The sequence below is a fragment of the Andrographis paniculata genome, unplaced genomic scaffold, assembly GCF_009805555.1.
Source record: "Andrographis paniculata isolate CXL003 unplaced genomic scaffold, ASM980555v1 Contig59END, whole genome shotgun sequence".
NCBI lineage: Eukaryota > Viridiplantae > Streptophyta > Magnoliopsida > Lamiales > Acanthaceae > Andrographis > Andrographis paniculata.
Genome location: NW_026137594.1, coordinates 2,754,854 through 2,766,766, shown reverse-complemented (window position 1 = coordinate 2,766,766; position 11,913 = coordinate 2,754,854). Strand labels below are relative to the sequence as shown.

The following is an 11,913-nucleotide window of genomic DNA, read 5'->3' as shown; positions in this document are numbered from 1 at the left end:
TACTGTTTAGAAAATAATATTACCTCAAGAAAAACTAAACAACAAGACCTAACAAATTAAACTAATTCGAAGTATCAAATTTCACATCTTTTTGAAATATTTCACAACAAAATCTATAAGGTTCATTTAGGGTGTGTTTGTTTGAAGGATTTTGGCAGATTTCCACTATTCATCCAATTTTTTTCCCCAAAAAATATCAAATCAAATACCTATTTTTCATTTTGTATATTATACTAAAAATCAATTTTACATTCAAAACATCACATCAAACCCTATTTATATCACATCATAAAACTATTCAAATTCAAAATTTTTACTATTCAAATCCCAACTCAAAATCCAAACCTCCAAACAAACACACCCTTAATGGAACATAAATTTCCTAACTAGTAGGGGTGGACACGGTTCGAATATTTGCAATATGCAGGTATTTGATATCTGAATCGAACCGAACAAATACCCGAAATCGTGAATCGTATTCGAACGGTTAATCGAAAATATTTGCAAATAAATCAAACTGAACCGAAATTAAAAAATAAGATATTAAAAAAATAATTAAAATTCTAATTAAATCAAAATATTTGCAAATATTTCAAATATTCGAACTGAAACCCGAATCGAATATAATTATTAATATAAATTTTAAAATATAATAACATAACTATATAAATATATTCGGTTTGGTTAACCGAGCCGAAAAAAAATATAAAAAACCGAAACCGAATCGAACCGAACAAATATCAAATATGCAGTATTTGTATTCGAATCGAATTTGTTCGGTTAACCGAAAATTCGGTTCGGTTCAACGGTTCGGCGGTTCGGTTCGATTTTTTTGCCCACTCCTACTAACTAGAGAAGGGAATAAAAACTTTTTTAAAAAAAATAAAAAATAAAATATAGAGAATTAGTCCGTTAATTTGAATTGTCAATTTTGATAATTTTATTTCTGATATGGATAAGATGAAAAATAAAAATAGTACTTCCTCCGTCTCAGATACCATGTCCACATCCGTCCCACGTACCATGTCACTTTCCTTTTTTGGAAAATAATTACACACTTTAATTTCATTTTAAATTTTTTTTATTTTTTTTAATTTTAATTAAACTAATTAGTTATCTTAATCTTAATTTATAATTATTTATATTACAGTATAATTATTTTCATTAATACATTTTTAATTATCTATTAATTATATTCCTCTTAAAATATCGTGTCTACAATGTAGCAGATACGGTATTTGAGACGGATGGAGCAGTACCTTAATATAATGATACCCTTATGAATGTGTATGGGTCCTAACGTCTAATCTAGGACAATGATCGTCTATATTTCTGTGCAAATTAAAAATTCAAAATTAAACTACGAGAAAGACAACCTTAGGCTGCCTTTACCTTTGCTTTGTGTGTGTGTTTTCATCTTATCTTGTTTGCCACAATTAAAATCATTTTGAAAAAAATGCTATAATTAAAAAAAAAAAAAAAAAGTGTTTGTTTTTTAATTTTAAAAATAATAAATTTGTGTACTTTTAATAATTTTTCTCTTAAGCTTTTTTATTTTTATTTATTCTTAAAAAATAATAAAATTTATATAGCTTAATTAATTAGTTATTTGGTATTCAGTTTAAACGGGGAGTAATAAGATCTATAGGGTGTGTTTCTTTGACCTCAAACTTCCAATTTTTTTATTATTTTAATTTTTGTATTTTTCGAAAAAAATATAATATTAAATATTATTTTAATATTAGACTCAAACCAAAAATTTTTTCTACGATAAAAAACAAACAAACAAAACACCCTATATTATCTTGCTAAATCTGTTCAGTTCCAAATAGTGCCGTAGCTAATATTTTTAGATTTTTTATTATTATTATTAAATGTATTAATATTTTATAGGTATAATTTTTAAAATTTAAGTAATAAATTTAAGATTTTGAGTAGTTGGCCCCCTAATAATTTCTGAAAAAATTATTATTATTATAAATATTCAGTTTAATTGGTCAAATATATTTATTATAAACTCATAAAATTAAAAATTCAAATATTTGTAATTTTTTATAATTTTAGTTATATTATATATTTAAATTTTTTTTATATATTATATATTAAAAATATAAATGGCTCATGCTAATCTATATTTCTGGCTCCACCACTAATTTTAAATATATTATTTTTTTTCTTTATTTTTTTTTACTGCGTTGTACTAAAAAATAATAATAATAGAAAAATCATATTAATAAAAATAAATTCATATTTTATGCTCCAAAATGTAAAAGCTAATTCCGTCACCTTTTGTAATTGTACGGTTCTTGATAGTAGGCGAGGATATGACTAATTACCAACTTTACACCAATTAGGTCAGTCAATCAGTTCATCCGCAACCGCAGACAAACTTTGCATTCTGACACTCAAACCCAATGTTATAATTTAGTAGTAATTAAATTAAATAGTTACTTAAATTATACTACGACTTAAATTATACTACGACTTTAAGGGTGTGTTTGTTTGGGGTTTAGATTTTGAGTTAGATTTGAATAGTAAAAATTTTGAATTTGAATAGTTGTATGATGTGATATAAATAGGTGTTGATGTGATGTCTTGAATGTAAAATTAAATTTTACTATAATATAAAAAATGAAAAATAAGTGTTTGATTTGATGTTTTTGAGGAGAAAATTTTGGATGAATAGTTGAATTTTGGTAAAATCTTCAAACGAACAAACCTTAAGAGTATCTTTTATTATTATTATTATTATTATTATTATTTTTTGTGTTGAGTTTTAAATATTCATTATTATATAAAAATATAATATAAATTTAAAAAAATTATAAAAAAATAATTCTATTAGTTTTTATAATACTATTATAACGATATTTGTGCAAAAAATTATATAAATATAATTTTTTTTAATGTTAAATACAATAACAAAATCAGACCATTTGAGCAGGACAGAGGGACTATAACAATTTTTTATTTTTAATAAAAATGCATTAAACATTCTGTTAATTTAAATTTTGAACAAAATATTTTTTTGTTCAAAATAAATACTTGATTCTAAATAAAAATTTAAATTACGAATACTTTATACAGAAAATACATAAACCATCTTAAATAATTTTTTAAATAAACTAACAAAATAAATAGATAATCAATCATTTATTTTTATCTTTGTGTGCTGCAATTTTATAAAAAAATATATTTTTATTATTATAACTGTTAAACTAAAAATTACTCTATCGTTTCAAATACTATGCAATATTTTATTTTTATTTGTCTCAAACTTATTGAAATATTTTTAAATTTTTTTAAAAAATAATACTTATATACATATATTAATATACACTTTATTTTATTACATTATATCATTTAAATTAAAAAACTAAATAATTATTTATTTACTTTCCACGTAAATTCTTGTGTGAAAGACAAATATTTGCAGTGGATGGAAGGGAAGTAGTAAAATCCAAACATAAAAAACAAGACCGTTGAGCAAACACAGCGATGAAAAAATTTGCAGTACACGTGGCGGGTGATGGTTACATCCACCGGGTGTCTGTGACCTGAAGGCGAGGACAGTCGCCGTTTACGGACTGTGACATTTTTAAAAGCACGGCACAATCTGAGCCGTTGGTGGAAACACTAGATTCATAAGGTCACTGTCGTTACCGTCACCGAGACTCGTGTGTATCATTTCCCTCTTTCATGCACACAACACAACACAATCCCCTCTGGCTACAAAAACCTTTTGTAACAGAAAAAAAGCCGTAGCCGAAAACACTTCATTCGTCGTCTTCGAACGTGCATAGCGGAATAAAAGGAGCTGCAGGAATTGATCTCTCAGAACTGTCTTTTCGAATCTGCTGTGATCGACGTTGTGGATGTTACGGTAATTTGAAGTTTGTACGGTTTGGATTTTGGTGAAATATAATATAATATATGTGTATGTATGTATAGGGAATAGTGAAGTGAATGAAGAACTGCGGCGGTTTTGGAGAGGCTGAGGTCATGGAGGCGGCGGCGGGAGGGAGAAAGAGGAAATTTGTGCTAGCTGACTCCAACCTGTTGACGATCTCAGCTGAATTCAAAAACCGTCGGTTAGCGGTCTGGAGACCGGACGCTCCATCTTCTCCTGTGAGTTCAATAGACTTTATTCTGGTCAAGTAGTAGATTGAGTGATTTGTAGATCTGAAGGTTTAATTAATGGCGGAAATATTTAATTCGTTTTTGATAACGTCATGCCGTTGAATTCCTATGGAAGTTGCAGACAGGCGAATGAGCATCGTGTTTGGAGCTTCCGATTTGCTTAATTTTTTAATGTTCTGCCAATAATTTGGAGCTTTTTTGAATTTTGAATTCCTTTCTCCTCTGATACGGCAGCGGGAGAATGAGCTGACTGTGGAGTTTTCGGCTGCATCGGCGGGCGATTCTGTGAATTTCAGTGACAGGTGAAAATTATAATACTAATAATTTATTCTTCGATTCAAACTTTTAAGTACAGCTGAATTTCGCTGCGTCGTCTTCTTCCTCGAGAAACGTTGAATGCACTTCTAGATTTTGTGTCTTCCTTTCTTCAATGCTAAATGCTATGAATTCTGATACCAATTATCCTCCTCAGCGAAGAGTGGCTAAAACCTCGAATATTTTCAGGAGACAGAAATCGGCGTCGAGCGAAGTCGAAGGCGATTTCAATCCTCACCATTGTACCAAAGAGAATCAAATGCCAGGCCGCGCTGAAATCGAAGAGTTCTTCGCAGCCGCAGAAAAAAATCTGCAGAAGCAATTCACTGACAAGTAACCACTTCTTCCTCTCGCTAATCAATTTATGAACACTGAATTATCACACTAAATTTTCTGCGCCATACAGATACAACTATGATGTAGTGAAGGATGAGCCGATGGAAGGACGCTACGAGTGGATTCATTTGAAATCACCTAAAATCACGATGAAGCTGAGAAGCAGTCGCCATTAGTTTAGCAGCAGCTAAACTTGGAACTACAGTACTCTCTTTTCCACTTGAATTAATGAAACTTTCATATTCCGCCATAGATGAACTGTATAACTAGCTTAACTCCTCTTCTCCATCTCTTCTCTACTGCTTCTCCCCTCACATAGTGCTGCGTGTATATTCAACTAGTTAGAGAAGAATCACGAAACGATGAAGAATGAAATCCGCAGAAGCTTTTCTGCACTAAAAAAAGGGGTCTATCGACTATCACTCTGCACTTTGATCTCGTTCAATAAATGCTCTCTTAGCATAACTTGACACTTTTCCCTTTCTTCCTATATTCTGCCATTTGTGTTCTCACTGTACTGACCAGCTATTGTGTGTACTTCATTCTTGTAACTGTAGTCTCAACATTTCCATTTTCCACCATGATCCATTAAACTAATACTCTAGTATATTTGCCTCTTCAATTCCCTCTTGCTTCTCTAATTAGTTAATTAATTCCCTCAATTTCTGTTTCTTTGTTAAATGGGTATTGACATGAAAATCGGGGTGTGGATGATTGTAGTACAGTACAATATGTATAGGTTGATCGAGGAGAGAAGAGAAGAGCAGGCAGGCAGGGGCTGTCGCGTGAGGTACGGATATCTGGTGTGGATTGGGAAAGGTGACTACTCTCATCTCATGACCCATGTGCCTTTGTAGTTAACCTGTAATTTTCTTGTCCGCCCTGCCCCTGCCCTTCTTCTTCTTTCACTAGCACAACAGATTAGTTGCTGCTGCTCTTTTTCATTTTATTTTTTCATTCTTGATCCTTAAATGGTTATTATTATTATTATTATTACTCCAGGTGCTATGTTATATACTTCTTTCTTTCCTTCCAAAAGATCATTTTTTTTTAAAAAAATTAAAAAATAATAATATTAATAAAATAATGAGATTTTTGTAATTTATTAAAAATAGAGATATTTTACTATTTGTATATAAAGTACTTTCAAACGAAAATAATAAAAATAATATTTTAAATTAGGAAGAATGGAATATTATATTATATTTGTGTAGTAAAAATAATATTATATTACATTTTTGTGTAATATATTGTAAGTTCTAAAGGTATTTATTATGTTAGATAGGTAGTACAATTATTATAAAAAGACTATAATTATCTTGGGAACAAAAATAGAAAATGATATGGAACAAATGGAATATTAAAATATGCTATTAGCAATAAAATATGGGTGTTTAAACATAAGTGTGTTTGATTTGCATTTATTTAAATTCAAAATTATCATTATTTAAATTTAGTAATTTTCAATAAATTATTTATATATATAGAATGAGTGAATATCAGGATTGGAGCACATAGAAGGATAGGAGCTCATCAGAAAAGTAGTAATTGTAAAACTATGGTTATAGATGTATGGAATTTTAATTAGAGGTATTGAATATGGTCATTAATGATTATGTTCATCCCATAGCAGCATTTTGCCATTATTCTTGCATACAGTTTTCATTATTATTTTCTTTGACTTCCCGTGGTCCCCTCCCCTCCCCTTACCGAGTCAGTCGGTCACTCAGTCTTCACTTGTTCATAATAATAATAATAAATTACTAAATAAACACTCTTGACCAAAAAAAAACATAAGATTTTGTGTCCTTTTGACCAATAAATATATTCATAATTGATTTGTCTATTGATAGTTTTGAAGTCCTACATGGCCAATTATTGGTGTCCTTATAGTTTATCACATATATATAATAGAGATTGAATTGTACCAATTATTAGAACGATATAGGATTATTAAACCATAGTTTAAATAATTTGAACATTTAATTGATTCAATATCGAAAGAATGTGTCAAGCATTCAAATGAGACACGAAATATGGGTGTTTATTTGAGGATTTGATTTTTTTGGTATGATTTTTTTTATTGTAAAATTTTGAATTTGAATAATTTATTTTTTCATGTGATATAATTAAATAGATATTATTGTGATTTTCAATAATAAAAAAATTATTGTATAATTTATATTTTAAAAAAATATAATTGAATAGTAAATATCTTGTTAAAAATTTATAAAAAAGATATAGACTTTCCAATTGTATAAGTCATAAACAATCTTAAATCTGCATTTAACATCAACATTCCTCGTTTATGTATTGTTTTGTTTATCATCATATTATCTAAATTGTTCTTCTATTATGATTTTTCTGACAGCAAAACAGCCACCAAAATTTGAATATAGCATTAATTTATCACAAAATAATTTAAGATTCGGTTGTTTACCAAAATGGTTTAAATTTTTTCTTTTTTTATTGTAACATTATATAAAAAATGGTGTAAATAATATAAAAATAATGAAAGTGTAATATATTAATTTTCCTGAAAAATATATTTATAGAAAACGTGTTTCTCCCTAAAAAAACACATTGTTATATTGCCCATAAAAATAAATCATGACTTCTGAAAAAGTATTTACTTCTCAAAAATTTATAGATATATATATATATGAGTTCCAAATGACAATATATAAAAAATAGGCTAACAAATTTAATTTTTTTTTTTCCCACAAATTTCAATAAAAATACGTAATTTCGTTTCATAAAATTCAAAATATTATTTAACTCAAACCTGAAAAAAATTTCAAAACGAATCCATAACAAAAGCTTCACAAACAATTTTCCCCTACATTTACTTACAACACCCATTTAAAAAAAAAAAAAAAAAAAAAAAAAAAAAAAAAACAATACTTTTCTCACTACTTGTATCAATCTACCAATTACAAAACTATATGCATTCCTAAGACTTCTGCTGTCCCAACATATACAAAATCCAAAACAGAACAAATACATACACAAATACATACATACATATACATATATATATATATGTGTACGTATAACTCAAACAATTTCAATGGAAGCAACCGATCTCGTGGAACCCGATCTTGTCGAGCTTTGCTTAGCCGCAGAATAGTTTATCGATCTATTCGATCCCTCCTTAGGAGGTCCCAAGCTCCCGCCCCCGGCCTGCGCCGCCGCGCACTCGTTCCCGGTCGAATAAGCCGCAAGGTCCTTCACGACCTGCCGGAATTTCCTTCGGTACGTCGGAAACTTCGACAAGCTCCGACACATTCCGATCATCCTACACGTTCAAAACATCACATCAATTCCCGACAAACATATATCCGCATACATAAATTTACAATCTTTTTTCGTTTTGACGTCTAACCGTCGCGCAATGCCTTCGATTTGAGCGGCCCGGAGGGCGTCGTTGGGAACGAAGCTCCCGTTGTCCCACGCCTTCGCGCGATCCTTAAGGCTCCCAAAAAGTAGGAGCTTTTCGAGGTATCGAATCTCGCCGTCTTCGAGCTTGAGGACCCGAATTTGTTCTTTCATGACCAACGCCGGCTGGAAGAACCAGTCTGTGAGCTTGTCCTGCGGTCGATTCATGTGGTTAACCTCGGTGCCGTCATGGAGAATCATCCCGTTCGACCCGGCTTTGATTGAGTCGAGAAGGGTGTGCATGAAAGAGTAGCACACCAAACCGATGTCCATAATGTACGCGTCGCTCGAGCGCTTCGCTTTTAGCCAATCGCAAAGATCGGACGTCACGAGCACACCCGCATCGAGCAAATCTTTCCCGCGTACCTCCGACGATTTCATCGTGCTTTCCCATATCTGTCAAGAGTTTTTTTTCGATTGCATTAAATTGAATCGATAGATGTCGTAAGATTGCATATACTGCATTGAATTCAACACAGTGCTGACAGTACATCGTATTATGGTAATTTTCACATCATATATACGATTGATTTCAACAAATGATATATGTTGAAATCATGTACAACACAGTGCTGACAGTACATCGTATTATGGTAATTTTCACATCATATATACGATTGATTTCAACAAATGATATATGTTGAAATCATGTACTCCATTCGTCTCAAGTCAAATGGGCTTCTTAAAGTTTTGTAATAGATTGAAAATAATACTCCCCTCCGTCCACTACTAAACTTTTCATTTTCTATTTTAGTCTGTTCAAATAAAAACTTCATATTTCCTATTTCAGAAAAAGTAAGTCTCAACTAAATATCAAAATACCTCTACTTTTTACTTTTACTTTACTTTTAAGGGTAAAATAGACATTACATTGTTTTTAACACTACGTATCTATAAAATACTAATTTCGCTTAATCCGCGTGCAAAAATCAAATAGAAAGATTACCATTGGACGGAGGGAGCAGTGTTTTATAGCCAGTGAAAATGTATAAGAGTTTGATAATTTTGCCTTTTGATTTATACATCAAGTAATTGTATTAGTATATTTGTAATTTAGGTAAAAGTTAAAGTATTTTGGTATTAGTGTAGGATTATTTTTTCTAAAATAAAAAATGAATACTTCCAAACGAGACAGACGAAAATGGTAAAAAAGTATTTTGTGAGTTGAAACAGAGAGAATACTATTTGAAATCATGTGTTGATTAGGAAAAATCAGCACCAGACTCATGCCGTAAATATACGTCGGAGTAAATCCGTACCTGCACGAGTTTAACCTCTTTTATAACCTCTCGAACGGATCGTGACGACGTTAAGCTCGGGACGAGAATCCCGGAAGCTCCGGGGAATACCGAACCTAATCGATCGTGCACAGATTGGGTTCTCTTCACCGAAAGCTCGGACGAATTCGACGGTTTTCTCTTCCTATACCGCGGCCTAGTTTCGAGAGATCGTTAGCAAAGACACTTCATCGTCATTAAAACATTCGATCAAATCGATTACTTACTTCGGGAGAACCGACCCCTCGCGAAGATACAACAAATCGTTTGTATACTCGTCGAATTCAGCTACCATAGCAATCACATAAGCAACGCCTCGCCGGAATGATCTTTCCTAGATTATCCGAAAGTCGAGATTCATTAATATAGCTTAAACGACAAACGTAAAATCGAATATGCACGATTTGACGGTTCTAACCTGGTAAACTACGACGGATCCATACAGCCCGATGAAAAACCCGGTGAATATAGCCATGACGATGCTCCCGATAACGACGAGCGGCCACATAAGGATCGCTAATCCGGCGACGGGAATGCAAGCCGTTTCGAGAAACGGGCCTTCCCGACTAATGAGGTCCTGCAAGAGTCGATGCCATCCCCGGAAGAGCATGTACGGTCCCTTTACGAGCGCGATCGCCGTGTAAAGTGGGATTTCGACGATCAAACCCATCAAGCCAACGGCAATGCACGCCGGGACATGAATAAACCTATGCGTACATCGACGAAAAACGAATCATTCTACCAAAAACAAACCAAAACAAGGGAATGCGCGTCGATTTTTTGAATTCGAGTAAATAAAGGAAATAACTTACCGGAGTGTTTGGAGCTCGTTCGATGGAGGATTGTGTCGAAGCTCCTTCAAATAGCTCGGATACGAATGGTAACACAAATCGGCGAAATCGCGAACCACAGTACAGCTACCTTTAACAGTCCCCAAAGTTCCATCCTTAAAATTAAAAATCGAATCGAATTAAATCGAATCGAATAGAATCAAAGAAACATTTAAACACATATATACATATATAAAGATATATATATATATACCACAATGCAATGATAGAACTTCATATATTCATCGTCTTGTCGGAAGGCTTCGAAGGAAGAAATCAAAGGAGTGAAGAATCCATAGCCAATTCCAACAAGAACACTACCAGCGATGCTAAGCCCTAACCAGAAAGCAAACAGAGCAGGCAATCCCAACAAAATGGCTACTTTCAGGGGTGCATCGAATCGATTTGTTCTGAACATCATCCAATTAATTAATCAACATCAAGAACATAGATCAAACAAATTTCTTAATCAAATCAAATAAACCCAAACATGAGTTAAAGAATTACTTGATAAGGGTATAAACAGTCCACACAACATGAGCAGGAAAAAGCCCTAAAATCACCCCTGAATTCCCAAAAATCAGCAACAGAGCAGCAATCGGACCAATTACCAAACCTACAGAGCAAGATTTGTTTACCAAAATTCCAAAAAAAAATAATAATAATAAAAAAATTAAGAAAAATAAATAAAGATGAACTGACTTTTAAGAACACCAAAGCAGAGGGCAAGGCAAAATGCAAAAACCACGTAGAGGGTTTTGATCGCATCCTGCAAACCATCGGACATGTTTGTTTGGTTTTTTTGATTTTTTTGAGTTTCTTGAAGAAGAGGACACAGAAAAAAGCTCGACGAGAAATAGGGGATAAGTTTGAAAACTGAGTTCCCCAAAAAATAATTAGACAAGTCTCTGTCGGAATCAGAAGCTTCCTAAGCAATCATCCAAAGGGAAGATGAAAGAAAATCCAAATCCCCAAAATCATATGCGTGTGTGTGCTTAAAATAGTTTCGAGGATAGAGGAGATATGGTGGGTGATTGTGCGGGAATTGACTTTTCTTCGACTTTGTATATACAGGTGAGGGAATATCTTCGTCTTCTAATTGGTGGCGGGCGATCGAATTGACTTCTTCTTCGATTCATACCTCTTCCGCCATTGGAGTGATTGAGCTGGAGCTTAATTGAATTATTAAAGATGGATTATTGGAATTGGATTCACCTGATTAGGGTATTGATGAAGCTGCTGTGCAGATATGTGCTGGATTACTGTTCCTGATTGCTGATTGTTGGAAGCTCCTGAGGTTGCCGAGGGATGATGCATCCTTGCCGTTGTTTTGTCGACGCGACGTATTGAATGGATCTGATTTTTCCTGGTGTTCAGGTCCTGGAGTGTTTAGAATTTATGCGTGGTGAAGGGGAATTCGCCGGGCTGATGCTGCAATTAATTATTTTTTGTCTTTACAAGTCAAATATATATTTAAAATTGATATTAAAAAATATATCTTGTAGTTGTTTTTAATTTATACTCCTATTTTTTAAACTTTGTGTTATTTATAAAACAAAATTTATTATTTTTTTATT

At 32.2% G+C, this 11,913-nt stretch overlaps 2 protein-coding genes across 2 annotated transcripts; one reads left to right on the top strand and one right to left on the bottom strand.

Moving 5' to 3' along the window:
- Positions 1 to 3,685: 3,685 nt before the first annotated feature.
- LOC127258197 (cyclin-dependent kinase inhibitor 7-like) lies at positions 3,686 to 5,784 on the top strand. The gene is made up of 5 exons (XM_051284953.1): positions 3,686 to 3,883; positions 3,952 to 4,128; positions 4,375 to 4,442; positions 4,645 to 4,788; positions 4,862 to 5,784. The coding sequence occupies exons 2-5, from the start codon at positions 3,967 to 3,969 to the stop codon at positions 4,965 to 4,967; spliced, it is 480 nt and encodes a 159-aa protein (XP_051140910.1). The 5' UTR covers positions 3,686 to 3,883; positions 3,952 to 3,966; the 3' UTR covers positions 4,968 to 5,784.
- Positions 5,785 to 7,678: 1,894 nt separating this feature from the next.
- On the bottom strand, positions 7,679 to 11,553 carry LOC127258192 (uncharacterized membrane protein At3g27390). The gene is made up of 9 exons (XM_051284938.1): positions 11,039 to 11,553; positions 10,844 to 10,952; positions 10,551 to 10,746; positions 10,319 to 10,452; positions 9,925 to 10,213; positions 9,734 to 9,840; positions 9,489 to 9,663; positions 8,177 to 8,625; positions 7,679 to 8,089 (listed from the first exon to the last, which is right to left on the bottom strand). The coding sequence occupies exons 1-9, from the start codon at positions 11,121 to 11,123 to the stop codon at positions 7,849 to 7,851; spliced, it is 1,785 nt and encodes a 594-aa protein (XP_051140895.1). The 5' UTR covers positions 11,124 to 11,553; the 3' UTR covers positions 7,679 to 7,848.
- Between the last annotated feature and the right edge of the window lie 360 nt (positions 11,554 to 11,913).